The sequence below is a fragment of the Prionailurus bengalensis genome, chromosome B2, assembly GCF_016509475.1.
Source record: "Prionailurus bengalensis isolate Pbe53 chromosome B2, Fcat_Pben_1.1_paternal_pri, whole genome shotgun sequence".
NCBI lineage: Eukaryota > Metazoa > Chordata > Mammalia > Carnivora > Felidae > Prionailurus > Prionailurus bengalensis.
This window is the reverse complement of record NC_057349.1, coordinates 13,544,139-13,560,761: the sequence shown is the minus strand read 5'-3', so window position 1 is coordinate 13,560,761 and position 16,623 is coordinate 13,544,139. Positions and strand designations below refer to the sequence as shown.

Below are 16,623 nucleotides of genomic sequence, written 5' to 3'. Positions count from 1 at the left end.
ATAAATGCCTACTAGTGCAATTGCTGGGTCGTAGGGTAGTTCTATTTTTAGTTTTGTGAGGATCGTTTCCTTCTTTTTATGAATATTTTAATAGAAATAACAGAATTATACTCCTATACCTATAATGGTACAGCTGGGATTCTGTACCACATTAATTTTATTACATGTAAAAAGAAGAAATCCTCAGCTCAAGTTCATATGTTCAAATATTATTTATTTTTCTGTTGCATTTTTGAAATTATGAAGACAATTTTCATTACAAGTATTTTTTTGCTTTCAATTAAAACTAAATGTAAACAGAACTAGCAGTGATCCTCACCTGGCAAGTTTCTGACTGTTCAATTTCATCTTATCTACAGCTACAGTGCTTCATTTGTAAGTTTTCAAAACTGTAATTAGAAGACTTGCAAGTGAACAGCCTGTGAGTAAGTACCTTATGCTCCCCTTTGTTATCTTATACTAACACTTCCATTCTTGAGAAAAACAGAAAACTGAGGTAAATACCTCAGTATTGTTCTAATGTTTCTGTAGTTATTTCCCTTACCTTAGGGGTAAGCACTGCTTTATTCCTCGACTGCAGTCAAACGGACAAAATTTCACATACTTTTATTGACAGAATGGGCATACCTCCACAAGGAAAGCCAGATGAGTATTTAAGTCGGGGAGCGAGCTTAGGGCCCAGAAGGGCCACCTGGACTTCTCCCTTGTCCCGAGGTCTATAAAAATCACCAAGCGGCCCCCAGTCTTCTGAGAAGGGGCCTGAAACAGTTTCCACAACTGAGCTACAAGATCCTACGTGTCATTTTCCGGCACAAACCTCCAAAAAAAACCTGACACAAAATCAGGCGGCTCCACGTAAAAATCTCTTTTTGAGCCTGACAGGTAAAATTTTTCATAGAACTCTCCTTTTTGTGGGACTGGAATTTAGTTTGCTGAAAGGTGTAATTTTTGCTGTCAAGTTTATACTGGGTTCCAGCAGAAAGGTAATGAAACAGAACAGCTGTATCCATTCATGATACCAGCATATACGACATAAAACAAAAAGCTGTTCTGATGCCGTTTGAACAGACACGACTGCTAGGATTACTAGTTACACAACAGTGGTATGTAATCGCGGCAAGTAATCACAGGTGACAGGTAAGCAACACAACCCTGATCTCAAGGCTCTCCTTTGTGGAGTTTAATACCCAAACAAGCTGTTAGAACTCCAGTTCCCCTTGAGCATAAAATAGCATCTGGGAGAGTCCTGGATCATGCCATGCTATGACATCTTATGACAGGCTATTAGGATAAAGAGTCAACTAGGTCTTAAAAATAAACTAAGAACCAAAAATCCACAGACAGGATATAACTATTTCTGTACTCCAGGACACAGACAGCAACTTCACTTAAATACTAAGTTATAGGATATAAACCTGGGTTTCAAAAATGAATATACACTTGCACATATTGACACGTGAAAGAAAAAAGAGCAGATACTAAAAGTCTTGCCAATATTCACCAACAAGTCAAGATTTTCAGGGAGTAATTTCTTCCATGAATAAAGTTTTAAAATTTAATACCAGATTATATCTATATTCAAAGCTTTACTCTTAACCACCACTATGTTAAGACGGTATGACCGAGGGAAGCAAATGCCATTTATTATAGATTCCCTACAAATAAATACTTTAAAAATAAACACTGAAGTTCTTACTTCCCCCATTCTTACCAGTTTATCCCTGAACGACTAAATAATGAACGAGAATGTGGTAATGCCTCAGGTTAGAGTTTGATTCCACTAATGCTCCAGTTTTATAATGAATTCTTGAGCTACCATTTTGCTTCAGTTAATATTTGTATCTATGCTTAAAAAGCCTGAAAGGTTCGGCTATCCTGTACACAAGATGGATATGAGAGAGGGAGAAAAAGAAGGAACTTTCCACCGAACTCAAGTCTGATGTCCCTTATTCTAATCTGTAATCTACAAAATCAGAATGCTCATGATGGCGTAAGCTATCAAGGGCAAAATGCACTTCTTTCATTTTCTCCCCCTTGAAAACAAGTGGGTTTCTGTCTGACAGGGGACGATCCACAGCATGGCTTAACACATGCCACCTAAAAGGCATAATGCAGTTTTTAAATATGGAGTTTTTAAAAAATGCAGTAATTATTAAAAATTATTCAGTTTTCTCCATGGATAGATTTCTCACCCCCAAAAAGCCATTAATGTAAGGTATCATTTTTGCAGTAAATTCCACAAGCTTAATATCCCTGTATATGTATTTACAAAAATGCCACACATAGCCATCATCAAAACCATGGCCTCTAGCCAACAAGTGTTAAAGTGCTTTGAAGTTCTGGATAATCAGAAAAATAATACGTGTGTGTGTGTATATATATATATATATATTTTTTTTTTTTTTATCTGTATGAAGCATTAGGACATTCTCAAAATCCAATTGAAAATCAGCCATTTTAGATAAACCCATATAGTAGCATGGAATGAATTTTAACTTTACACAGTTGGATATGGCTCACATATTTAACTATATCAACTGCTTGTTGGAAAATGAACATACCGGCAACAAAGGATGCTGAATTAGTTTTATGGAGCTGCACCACATAAGAATTGGACTCATTACTGTAATAGCTGGCATTACTCTCCTGGTATTTCATGTTTATCTTTTAATGTAAATGCCGCCTCATATAAACGCCTGTCTGGTGCATTTCACCTGATGGATGATAACACACGGTATTATAAAACCCAAAGTCCTACATTTCCAGGCAACGTTGTTTTTTATTTATTTGTTTTTAGGTATCAGTTTGGTAGTTATTACTTGGTAACACAGAGAGTAATAATGCTTTCATTAACATGTACTACTTGAAGATCCAAAGCAAACTGAAATTTAATTTCTGCTTTTTAAGAATATATCATCTGTGTACCATGCAAACACTGCAATGTACTCAAGCATGGAGGCAAAAACTGTAAAGAAAAGCAGTGAAGGAAAAACATAAAAGAAAGTTCCACCTACAGGGATCCCTCTGACTATTCTCGGTGAGTCCTGGAGATGACATGGATGTGGAAAGTGACCAGGTAAACAGGAGCTCAGTGCCGGTCAAGTGAAACCTCCCGTTAGCACGCAGCTCCCCTGATGTGCATCCTCTGAGATGTGGAACAAAGGAAGTGAGGCTGAAGCCAGAAGCAGGTTTTTCCGAAGAGGCTGTATTAAGCCTGTTAGTTTTCTGCTGATGGCTCAGGCAGACACATATCGGAATCTACTGCCTCTATAAAAGCCACATGCAGGCTCTCGGGGCTCTGGTGTGCAAAGATGTATGCACAGATCTGGGGCCATACCAAATGCCGCTCACAAAAGGGGGGTGGGGGCTGAAAAGACACTAAACTCAGGTGAATTCGTCATTTAGACACAGAGATGTGTTAGTGACATACCAAAAGGGAGAAGAAACCTTGCTATGTGAGAGGAATACACTAAAGATTAAGAACAGAGTTCGTGTCACAACACGTAAGGTATCTTTAGCCATCCCCCGCTTCACTTTTAACATAAATTCAGCCTAAAGGTTTCTTCAAATTCAGCGACACTCACCACTGGCTTAGAATGTGCTATAGGTTCTTAATAAGTATCTTAAATCATGACGATTCCAACAGTTACAGACACTTGTCAACAATGTCTGCCTGTTTCAGAAGAGGATGCTCTAACCCACTCCCTCTGGTCGGCTCTGAGTCCAGCTTTGCCAGCCACCGCCCCCCGCCCCCCACCACCCCGTCCCCCCTTCAGCCTCAGCCTCTCCTCCCCTTTCATACAGACAGACTCAAGTTTCTCACAAATTTAAAAAACAAACAACAACAACAAGTCCTCCTTTGAACCTAACCCTGTCCTCTAACCTCTCTTCTTTCCTCCCCGGAGCCGTAGCTTTTGAAAGCATTCTAGCTACTTTTCGTTTGTTCGACTATCTAATAACCACCAATGTGCCAAGCGCCCAGCTCACAGGGGTGAACAAGACAGAACATTCCCCTCACCCTTCAATCCTCCACCGCTCAGTTTCCACTGCCCCCGTCACACACGAACACCCACGCTGCTGACACCGTTCCCAGTTACCTCACCCATCGGCCTCCAGTTGCCAGATTAAATGACCCTTTCCTTTCTCTACAATAGTGCGACACTGCTTCTTGGCACTTCCTTGAACGTTCTGTTTAGGAATACCAGTCTTCCCTCATCTCTGTGGCTGACTGCCCTCAGCCTCCATTATAAGCAGTAGAGCTGACCCTTGAACAACGTGGGTTTGAATGGAATGGATCTACTTACGGGTGATTATTTTTACATAAATCCAGTACAGTAGTGTCAATGTGCTTACTCTTCCTCATGATTTTCTTAATAACATTTTCTTTTCTCTCACTTACTTCAAGAATTCATTATATAATATATATAACATGCAACTATTTATATCATGGGTAAGGCTTCTGATCAACAGAAGTCTGTTAGGCTTCCAGGGGGAGTCAAAAGTTATACACAGATTTTCAATCACGCAGGCAGTCGATGCCCCTATCCCCCATGTTGCCACGGGTCAATTATATGTTCCCTTTTTGTGCTTATCTGGTGAATGTTAGTGCTTCCTAGATTTCTATCCCCGGTCATCTTCTTTTGGGTTCTGCCGGCTCCCTGTGGGCAACTTCAGCCAAACTCCCCTATATGCTCCCAAATATAGCTCAGATTTTTCTCTCTCGAGGCCCAGTGACTCACTGGACACCTCTACCTGCAATGTCTCACAGACACCTCAAATTTAATATGATCAAGACAGAATTCACTCAACAAGAATAAAATATTTAGGGATAAATTTAACAAAAGTCCTAGACTTCTATGGAAAATAAAACACTGCTGAGAAAAATCAAAGATCTAAATAAACGGAGACACAGTCCTTGCTCATGCATTGGAAGACTCAAAATTAAAACAGCAATTCTTGCCAAGTTGATCTATATATTCAACACAATCCCTATCCAGATCACAGCATTCTTCCTCTTTTAAAGAAATTCACAAGGGGTGCCTGGGTGGCTCAGTCGGTTAAGTGTCCGACTTCAGCTCAGGTCAAGATCTCACAGTTCATAGGTTTGAGCCCCACGTTGGGCTCTGTGCTGACAGCTCGGAGCCTGGAGCCTGGTACGGGTTCTGTGTGTGTCTCTCTCTCTCTTCCTCCCCTACTCATGTTTTGTCTCTCTCTGTCTCAAAAATAAACACTAAAAAAAAAAAAAAAAAAAAAATCACTGAATTGTACATTTAAAGATGGATGAATTTTGTAGTATACAAATCGAACCTCAATAAGATTGTTCTTAAAAATCATTTCTCAATCCATTGGATACCAAAAAGTTTTATGGGGTTATTGGGAACTTGCCTGCAAAACTGATACATTTACATCCCTCTCCTCCACCCAAATCAGCCAAATTCGCTACCATTCCCTCCCAAACCTGCTTTGACCCGTATTATTTCTTGAAGGAAAACACATAACCTGTGCACATGCCCTAGCCAGAAGTCTAAGAGGAACGCTACACAGTTAGAAAAGTCTTTTTATTCCACCCACCCAGTTTTTTTGTTCCTGTGTCTCTCTCTCCAATCTACCACTGCCTCAAATTCAAATCTTTTAAGTTTCCCAGTGAATCTCTTACTGGAGACTTGCTCTTTCCAACCCATCTTTCATGTGATACCAGAACGCTTGCTCTAACATGCAGATCTGATTCTACCAGCCTAATGAAAACCCTTTGGGTCCCCCCCAGGCCCACCCTGTGTCTACCAGCTACAGGAGTACCCTCCCTCCTCTAAGCCCATGTACCTCCACCATGAGTTAAGAACCTTTACGTGGACCCCAAATGCATACATTTATATAAGACAGATATGAGTTCCTGTACCAGTGTATTCTATAACCTACACAAAAATGGAAATTTAAAAGGACGACGTAAAACAGAAACAAGGGGAAGTTCCAGCTCTCTTCTGCACTCCCATTCTTTTGCACAGTCACATCCCTCCTTGGAGACCCCCAGCCCAAAGGAAAAAGCCTAACCTCCTTTGTATGACATTTAAGGCTGTGTATCGTTTGTTCCCTGCCTACATCCCCACTTTGTCCCTCACTACTTCAGCCCCACACACCATATGCTTTAGCTGTTAACAAATTATTTGTAGTTCCCTCATTGAACAAGAAGTTAAATCTTCACTTGGGTTCTTGAAATAAACATCTCCACATCTCTGCAACTGTTCTTTCCTCTTTCTGCAATGTCCTTATTACCCTTTCCGACCTGGTAAGTACTCTTCATTCAGATCCAGCTCAAGTGCGGCTGCCTCTCTCTAAACAGTCCATTATTCCTGCCTTAGTGTGCTTATTTCTATTATAATATTCTTTGCATTGTATTAAACATACGTATTTGCCTCTCTATCCTGCAAGGGTTGCCACAGGGCTTAGCTCCTTGAGGACAGAGGACAATGATAGGATTCAAACAGAGTCTCCCCCACTTAAATACTGCCAAACAGCAGCTGAACAGTTGTGCCTCACATGTTAAGCTAACTCTTTTTTAAGTTTACTTATTTATTTTGAGAGAGAGAGAGAGAGAGAGAGAGCGAGAGAGCGCGCACGTGCACAGGAGGGGCAGAGAGAGAGGGAGAGAGAAAATCCCAAACAGGCTCCGCATTGTCAGCACGGAGCCCGGTGTGGGGCTTGAACTCAGGAACTGTGAGATTGTGACCTGAGCTGAAACTAAGAATCGGACGCTTAACTGACTGAGCCCCCCAGGAGCTCCTGTTAAGCTAACTCTTGAATGGAATCAACAAACTCTCCCCAAGTTTACTATGTGTCATAATCCAGATTTATAACGTGCTAAGGGCTGCAAGCCAGAAAAGTTACCCAAACACGTGAGACTCCGAAAGGCCTCAGAACTCTCTGATTCAGGTAACCTCTACAATTTTGTGACTTCTAGTTTTACTCAAATTAGCCGTCATCACTGGGAACCTGCTCCACCGCTAAGATCTCAAACTGAAATTCCTTCTTTGACCACAAGATCCACCTCAACCACTGATCTGTTGTTCTCCGTCTTTATGGTGCACACCATCCCCCGTGCCTCAGATCCTGTTTATTTAACTGGTCTAGCCAGGCCTCTCCCTTCCAGCCTGAATTCCACAGCCAGTCATTTTAACCCTGCTCTCATTAGTTTCCAAGATTATCAAGCACTGCTGATTCACCATATGCGCCCTCCCAATTCCCAACCCTGTGTTCACTAAAGCGTATTTGTTTCAGTTTTTATTGCTACTTCTGGGCCTAGTCCTACAAAATTCAGACCATCTTACCCTAAATGGATTCTCCAAAAAATTGTTTCCTCTCTCCGTGTCAACTTCTCCCCCATATTACCAGGCATCTCTCCTTCTGTAAGGTTTCAGGGAAAGAGATGTCCCTCGATCTTTCCCAAGGGTAATTCATCTGGATGTCACTGCTTTCCATCTTCTCTAGGATCTTACTCAACTCCTTAACATCTCAATTTCACCTTCTCCCCTGACCTTGACCTGATTCTGTCTCAAGTTACTTTTTTATTTCTTTCCTTTCATTCAAGGAAGAATGCTGAGTTCACATCACCTTTATATCCTAACTTCTCGTACACTACTGATTTACAATCTGGATTCCCCCCCCTTACAAATAGCTCTTTCGGGTCACCAATTACCAATTTGACAATCTGTTCACTGTCAAATCCAATGGGATTTCCCCATTCTGCCCAACTTCCTTGTAGTACTTAAATCACTGATAACCACTTCTTTAAACTTTCCCCTCTATGTCCTTCCTTATCACTAAATTGTCTCAGTCTTCCTCCCGTATCTTTGCCCACTCCAGCCCTAGCTCTTTCATGGCTTTGCTTTCCAGAGCAAAGCCATAATTGTGATCACTCTATCAGGCTGGCCTTAGCTGCTCTCCCCCCCATGTTCTCATGATGATCCACTCACTGTGATAGTGGTAACTCCTAAGTCCTGGCATGTTTTCACACTGTCAGTCACATTTCTGACAAGGCTGGATAATTTTGTATTAAGAAGATTACAATGGACATCCTCTTACATGATACAACTGGATCCCATGTTGGTCATTTAATTTTTTAAAAAGCAGATAATACAGGAATCCATTAAAAACACATATACACTGTAATATAAAATATAACCATAGTAAAAAAAATGCAGCCATACGTCTATTCATGAATTCTTTGAGCACAGATAGGTCCACTGATTGAAAATTCTTACATAAGCCATCCATACTACAATGAATAAAATTTCCAGTCTATTTTTATTTTTATTTTTTTTTATTTTTTTATTTTTTTTTCAACGTTTATTTATTTTTGGGACAGAGAGAGACAGAGCATGAACGGGGGAGGGGCAGAGAGAGAGGCAGACACAGAATCGGAAACAGGCTCCAGGCTCTGAGCCGTCAGCCCAGAGCCCGACGCGGGGCTCGAACTCACGGACCGCGAGATGGTGACCTGGCTGAAGTCGGACGCCTAACCGACTGCGCCACCCAGGCGCCCCATCCAGTCTATTTTTAAAAGCACAGCAGGAATTTAAGATGTGTGAAACAATCTGTGTACAGAACCTCTCAGGATTTTTATTATTTTTCCCCAATTCTTTTCTGTTTTGAATTTTACCTTTTGTAGCAATTAAAAAAAATCTATTTACATATACTAAGTCTTCCAAAGCTGTCAACTTTGTTTTCTTACCAACAGTTCTCCTTAACACTGAGGTTTCATCGTTTTTTTTTTTTTCCTGATATTTAATTAAACTACAGACTATAAAACAAGTACAAGTATAAATGAGTTCAAGAGCAAACAACTCACTCTGGGTAAGCATTCAATGCAACTAGCAAAAATAAAAACATTTGGGTGGACTGGTGAGTAGCCTACCAGCCATGAGGATTCAGCATGCTGTGGGTATCGGTCGGTATATTTCATGGAGAACGATGGTTAATCTGGTGAGGCACCCAAGTGAAGGCAGAAGAACGAACGAGCCCGCCTAGCAAAGCCACGTTAAGTCAGGAATTACGGAGGCAAGCGGCACAGTATTTCTAGACATAATCCTTTAAAAATCTTAAGAGAGATTTGTAGATTTATACATGGAACAATAAGCTATTTTAAAAATTAAAATGTAAAAACTATAAATAATCCTAACAAAGAGGCATGTCTATTCATGGCAAATTTTGTACGTCCTTAAGGACTGTGAAAAACTTATTTATTCTACACATACTTATGATAATGGAATGCCTTTCCCAGTGAAAATTAAAAATTAAGATTTCTGAGATCCTACCCTCCTTTTTTGATTGTTTAATATTCAAGTGACTATCATCAAAAGGTTTTTTAAAAACGTAATCTTCAGGGAACACAGAAAACCTTCCTGTTGCCAATATTAAAAAAAAAAATTAACAGTAAGTTACCAGTTTCTAATATCGTAGAAATGTGCTACATGTGGTACCTGTGAGAGGGGCACTCATCTCACTAACATCCACGGAGTACAGAAAGAAGAATCCAGAACTTGCATGACATTGATCTATACCACCAACTTTGGGGGGCTACTAATTTTGTTTTTGTTCCCCAAAGTGAGCTTCTCACCTATTTACAAAAAAGCTTCCAAATACAAGTACAGGAGTTAAATAAGACCATTAGAGGAAGTAACATATTTTGCTTTCCTGTAACCTATAAAGGAAAAAGAAAGACAACGTCTGAAAAATAAATTGTTACAATTTGTTTGTATGTTTTTCTTTCTTTTTCTTACATTAATGTCTTTGAAGAGCAGTTCCATTTCTTTTTTCTTATTATATGCTCCTCATGCTTTTGAAATATTAGCAAACCACTCCATAGGAAAGAACTTTTAATGAATATTGGTACTAAAAAATCTAGATACGATGCAATAATCAATTTAGAGTTTGTTCAAATGTGAGAGCTTTAATCGGCCTATGGGTGGGTGAGATGTGCTGTTAAATGTATCATATTTAGGTGTGAGTGTGCGTGCGCGCGCGCGTGTGTGTAAGATACTGTGGCATAAACTGAATTATTGTCTTGGGTAATATGTAACACTATTGAACCTTTTGAAAATGTCTGGTCTCTCACTGTGAACGTTGTCATACAAAAAAAAAAAAAAAAGAAAGAAAGAAAGAAAGGAAAAAAAGACCTCAGTACTGAGACAGAACTGAAGTTGACATTTTCGCATCATCTGTGTTCTTGCCTGTCTTTCACTATTAACTTGATTGGTTTTTTTTCTTCTCCTAATGTTATATAAGATGCTAGTCAACTAAATGACAGGGAAAAGAACACTTTAGGAGGATTTCAAATCTTATTTTAAACACTGATATAAAATAATATACATGAGTCCTGGTGCACAAATTGATTAGGAATAATGAAAACCATGATAAACACATTATATCACATCATCATTTAACATTACCCTCAACACTCCGGCCACGAACTCAATCATTTACTGTAACTAGAGTCAAACAGAAATCCAGCCAAAACAAGTCTGTTCAATTAGAGTCACAGCAGGAATAGCCTTTACACCTTTTATCCTGAAGATTAGTTATTTTCCCAAAGCATCCAAACAGACCATACACATAAACAATTCAGCAGTAAGTGATATACTGCAAAATCTTCAGTCATTCAGTAAATCTTGGTCAATACTGGCTTATAGGTGAAATATAATAAGCATAAAACTCATTTAATGTGTAATATAAAGGGCAATAATTCAAAGCCTTCCTACTTACTGAAAAGAATCTCTCTGAGAATAGTGACTTCTCTACTTAATTGCTAATCAGTAAGTAAAAAAATAGCACATTGGAAGGGCTGTGAGCTGCTGGAAAGTTTGTGGTTTTCTTCATTTGTGACTATTGTTGCCCCATGACCAGTAAGGGTCAACGTGACCACAGGTCATTTTTTCAGGGCCTCGGCTTCGCCAGTTCCCTAAAATGAAAAGCTGGGTGCTTTTGGAGTCTCAGGAAACCGTTCAACGGAGCTTCTAATTTTACAGACAGAGAAACTGAGCCTGAAAAAGGTAAGAGACTTACCCGAAGCTACAAGACAGTGGCAGAGCAGGACCCAGCACCCAAAGCCTCTTGGGGGTTCAAGCGACTATTAGATCAACTGCAGAAGCACATCTCTCTCTTTACCACCATGCCCTCTCCACGTGGCCCACACTTTGCACAAGGGAGACCAGAATCTTCTTCAACCGCGATTCGCAACAACCTCAAAGTTAGGACCATGCCATCCTGACATATTACTTACAATGGTCATTAGCAAAACTCTCACTGAGTATATGTGTTATAGCTCAAAGAGGGTATCAGAACAACTTGTGATTGAATAAAACTTACAAAAACAGTACTGAGCAAACTTTTTTTAATGTAAACTGTCTGATTTAGAGAAAAAGGAATGAGTTCATCATCAAGAGAGAACATCTGACATCAATTAACTCTCATTTACTTTAAAGGGGAGAATTAAACACAAAATTACCTTTGAAGGTTTCAAGTTCCTTCCTGTAGAAAAAAAGAAGAAAATGTGAATTTTATTTATTTGAAGTATAATTAACATACAGCCTTATATTAGTTTCAGGTGTGCAACATAATGATTCCACAATCCTACACATCACTCAAGGCTCACCACAATAAATGCCATCACCATCTGTCCCCAAACAACAGTATTACAATATTATTGACTATATTCCCTATGCTGTACTTTTCATGTCTGTGACTTATTTACTCTATAACTGGAAATCTGGGGGTGCCTGGGTGGCTTGGTGGGTTGAGCGTGGCAACTTCGGCTCAGGTCATGATCTCGTGGTTCATGAATTCGAGCCCCACATCGGGCTCTGTGCTGACAGCTCAGAGCCTGGAGCCTGTGTCTCCCTCTCTCTCTCTGCCCCTCCTCAGCTCGCGCTCGCTTGCTCTCTCAAAAATTAACAAACATCAAAAAAAGATTGTAACTGGAAATTTGTCTCTCTTCATCCCCTTTATTTATTGCACCCATCTCTCTACCCAGCTCCCCTCTGGCAACAAACCACCAGTTTGTTCTTTTCTGTATTTAAGAGTCTGGCTTTTCTGTCTGGTAAGAATGTATTTGTGGTTTTAAAGTCATCTATTCCCAATGGAAACCGCGCTTAGATTATAATAAAAATGTATACACTTCAAAGGCGCAGAGGGGCACCTGGGGGGCTTAGTTGGTTAAGCATCCAACTGTTGATCTCAGCCAGGCCATGATCTCAGGGTCGTGACTTCAAGTCCCATGTTAGGCTCCACAACAGGTATGGAGCCTACTTAAAAAGGTAAATCAAATAAACAAATTAACTAACTAAATAAAAGCCCAGAGTGGTATTTCTGGATGTTCACATATACTTTACTGAAATTATCAATACAGTTAGTCTAAAGCTACTATTTTCAGTGTTTCTGCTATTACCTTATTAATGGCTTAAAATCCTGCCAGAATTTAAAGAATTAAAACACTGAAACACTTGTATTAAAAAAAAGGTATTTTTATGCCAGCTATGAACCATCTCATATATGTGAGTCAGTTTATAAAAGCACTTAGCAATTTTTCCTCCACTGATCAATATTAAATAACAGATTTTTAAGATCCGTTAGTGAAAAGTCATCCAGAATAGGTGCTGTTATTTCCCCTTTTAAGTGAAAGAGAAAAGCACATATCAAAGGACTGCGGTCCATAGCTCATCCTGACACAAAAGGGCCAAGCCTCCAGGAAACTGTCTGGTTTGTAATTCTGTCAGTGTCAATTAAGGATCCTGAAATACCAAGTTTCCTGGGGAAATGCACAACAGCAGAAAACAGATAAACAATCATAAAACAAAACATTTTTGACATAGCAAGTTTTTTTTAGGTTTTCCTTCATAATTTCATAACTATATTTTTCATCATGATTAATAACAATAAAAAATAATTTGGGGGAGGTAAATTTATTTAGTAAAAGCTTGTTATCCCCCTCAAAATGTGAGACATTCATCTTTATTTGCACTCTGGGCTTTACTGAAACCTAGGGATATTCTGAATTCTCACATCCACTCTCCACACTACTAATTACAATACCCCTCATGTTCTAAAATAGTTGACTACAATTAACAGCTGGTGGAGGGGACGGGCAAGCTGCCTGCCGGAAGGCCAAACACAGAATACACTTGTCACAGCCAAGGGAAGGCTCTGAAGTCAGATGGTCACCCCCCTCCTCTTTTCTGAAAACACACTGACTCCTTGTAACAACGCTCCGGTGCCACAGCTCATTAAGACAAAGAGGGTTATTTTCAATCCCATCTTTAAAAAAAAAAAAAAAAAAAAAAGTGCAATTGTTTTCCTTCAGCCCATAGTCCCACTTCATTCTGGAAAGATTATTTAGGTCAAGTTAAACATGCCTAAGACTTACTTTATCCTCTGATGATGGGAAGAAGCTGAAAATACGTCACCAAAAGGCAAGATGTAAGAGAACATCTTGCAAAGACACCTTCAATTTACTCCCCACCGATGCCCTCACAGGAGCGATTCTCTAAGCCCGCTGATGGGTGGAAAAGGTGAAAGAGCCCTCAGCTCCGTATTCTAACGAGTAAGTCTTTCTTTGACTATAGGCTTCAGAGTGCACTGGCTTTCCACCTTTTAGAATAGGTAACAGTGAGCAAAATTCCTATAAGGTACCTTCTGTTTTCAAAAGCCAGAACTCAAGAGTAATAATTTCAGAGACTTTCTCTCCCCCACCCCCACATCCCCAAACGGCAACAGCTACAAGACACATAATCCCACGTCTGTTTCATCGATGGGTGGCCGCCCGATAGAGGGACGCGGCCCTTCATGAGGAGGCCCATGCTCACCTCCCCAGCTTTGGGCCGCCTCCTCACGTCAAGAGAAAAGTCAAGAGAAAAGGGGAGAAGCCTAGCAGCACGCGCTGCATACGCATCCCCTATTTATGGACCATCATGACCCACAATTGTTTGTTAAATCTCCAAGAAACTTCCGTCCAGACGTTAAATCATTCCTGTGCCCATTTCTAAAAAAGAAGACTGGCCAAGGTAGCAAAGGGAAGGATAGGTGTGGTTTAAAGGAAAGATCAGTGTTAATGGAACTTTCGTTAAAAATTTGTTAAAAATGAGCGGCACCTGGGTGCTCAGTCGGTTAAGCGTCCGACTTCGGCTCAGGTCATGATCTCACGGTTCATGAGTTCGAGCCCCACATTGGGCTCTGTGCTGACAGCTCAGATCCTGGAGCCTGTTTCAGATTCTGTGTCTCCCTCTCTTTCTGCCCCTCCCCCACTCGTGCTCTCTCTCCGTCTCAAAAGTAAATAAACATTAAAAAAAATTAAAAACAAAATTTTTAGAAAATGTTTATTCATCTCTGAGAGAGACAGAGACAGCACGAGCAAGGGAGGGGCAGAGAAGAGAGGGAGACAGAGGATCCTAAGCAGGCTCTGCACTGTGAGCACAGAGCCCGATGCGGGGTTCGAACTCGTGACCCGTGAGATCATGACCCAAGCCTAAGTCAGACGCTTAACCGACTGAACTACCCAGGGGCCCAGTGTTCTGGAACTTTTAAAGAACTGACAAAGCAGTGGCTTTGAAAGCCTTGAAATTTCCTAGTTTTTAGGGCAGAGTCCACATTTATCGGCAGTAATAAGCATCTGGAAATAAGAGACATAAGAGAAGAGAGGGCAAGGCATGCCGGGCCGAGCAGACGCGACAGTGAAACTGAAGACATGGAGGCCACATGATGCAGGGTCTGTATTCAGGCAAGAGCAAACACTGGAGGACGGCAGGTTGAGCGAACAGAAAGAGTGGGAGAGAAGGTTAAAAAGGTAGAGGGTTCCGAGTGCCAGGCTAAACGGATCTGGTTTTATTTTTAGCAGGATAGCATGAGCAAAGCTGCGCTTTAGGAAGAACATTCTGGCTGTGATGGATAGATCCAGTGACAAGGGGAAGAACAAAAGCAGGCAGCGCTCAGGAAACTATCAGAGGAGTTTGAAGAAGAGCTAATTAGTGCCTGGGAAGAGCAACATCAGTGGCAAAGGCGACGAACAGGAGGAGGTCCGTTTGAAAACGCCACGGAGAAGACTCAACAGTCTGGGCAACCGATCCCACAGGAATCCACGGAGGGAGGAGAGGAGTACATTCATCCAGCGGGTTCCGGTCTGGACCCCTGGAAGGCAGGCGAATTCATTAAGAGCAGAACACTCAGGAAGGGGAACAGACTTTGGAGGGCAGCGCATGAGTTCAGTTTGGAATCCGATGAAATAATCTGGCGATGCTGAAAGACAGGACTCCCACCCGCTGAGTAGGCTACTCAAAACTCTAGCTCTTCCAGATTTGTACTTCCTTGCTTCCCAGTCTTGAACAGATTCCAACTTGGCCTCCAGACGCCACCACTGCACAGTCAAGGTCACCAACAATCATATGTTGCGAAATGCAGAGATCACTTCTAACTTTCCATCTGAATCCCTCAGCAGCATTCAACCCAACTGGCAATCCCTTGAGAAAGTTTCCTCTAGTTTTTCTCTCTTCCTTGGATTCTTCTGCTAGCCACCCCGCCCCCCCCCCACCTCTTCCAGACCACTACACTCTCACTGCAAGACTGGTTGGGGGCTCCCTTTCTCTTTCGCTTACATTCCCTAACAAGGTAATTTCATCCAGCTACGCAGCCTTAAATACCATCTGTATGCTGACTTCTTGATTTATAGATGTGTTCTCTCTCATATGCAACTGCGGCTCAACACCTCTACTCAAGTAGACCAGGCTTCTCAGACAGCATTTGCACAACAGCCTATTCTTCCACCAGTCTCCTCCTGCATGTCCATTAATGGCATACCATATGCCTCAAGTTTGGTTTATCCATTCCTTCATTCTTCACGTCCAATCCATCAGGACACCTTGTCACTTGTATCCCAAAACATATCCTGAATCCACCCATTTCTCTCCATGATCACTGTTATCAACCTTGTATCCCTTTTCTTATATGGAATGTAATCTCTGTTGTGTTCAGTCACTCATTCAGCAAAATATTTATCGAGCCTTAGACACTAGAAATAATGTGAAGTTTGGAATATGCATGCTCCATAACCTCAAAGGAGACAGAGACGTAATAATGCAACAACAGAAATCGATCCTACAACTTATCACTCTGGTAATGCCAAGTTTCTACAGGAATAAAGAGGAGGGGGCAACTCAGACACGTTGGTCTGCAGCAAATGCTTTCTGAAGGCACGGGGACCAGACTGCGTTTCGAAGGAGAGTGTACCTACGGTGACGATGGCCAAAATTTACTGAGAACATGGCAGACATGTTACTCCTAGCCATTATGTAACACTCCCCGTCAACCAAATGAAGAGGTTAAACAGGCGTTTTAACACCCGGTCACACTCCAAACTCTATTAGAAATGGAACAATGATCGGTGTAAAACAGCTTTCAAGTTCATCTTTTCCACAAAGACATCCCTGACACCCAACTGGTGATCGGCTCATACCCAAGCTCCCGTAGGGCTTAACTCTGTCAGTTTTCTAAAACGTCACATGCTGCCTTGTGATGCAGTTATTTCTGTACAGATATCAATGCCACAGTTACACTGCCGAGCTCCTGATGTGCAGAGATCCCGGCTCA

General features: G+C 41.1%; 1 protein-coding gene across 2 annotated transcripts in view; it reads right to left on the bottom strand.

Annotated features, from left to right (window-relative positions):
- The window catches only part of DTNBP1 (dystrobrevin binding protein 1), a 133,020-nt gene that overhangs the window by 48,502 nt on the left and 67,895 nt on the right, over positions 1–16,623 (bottom strand). For both annotated transcript variants that reach the window (XM_043590776.1, XM_043590777.1), the window contains exon 7: positions 11,498–11,520. In XM_043590776.1, the coding sequence (XP_043446711.1) occupies positions 11,498–11,520 (23 nt within the window). The remainder of the gene's footprint in view (positions 1–11,497; positions 11,521–16,623) is intronic.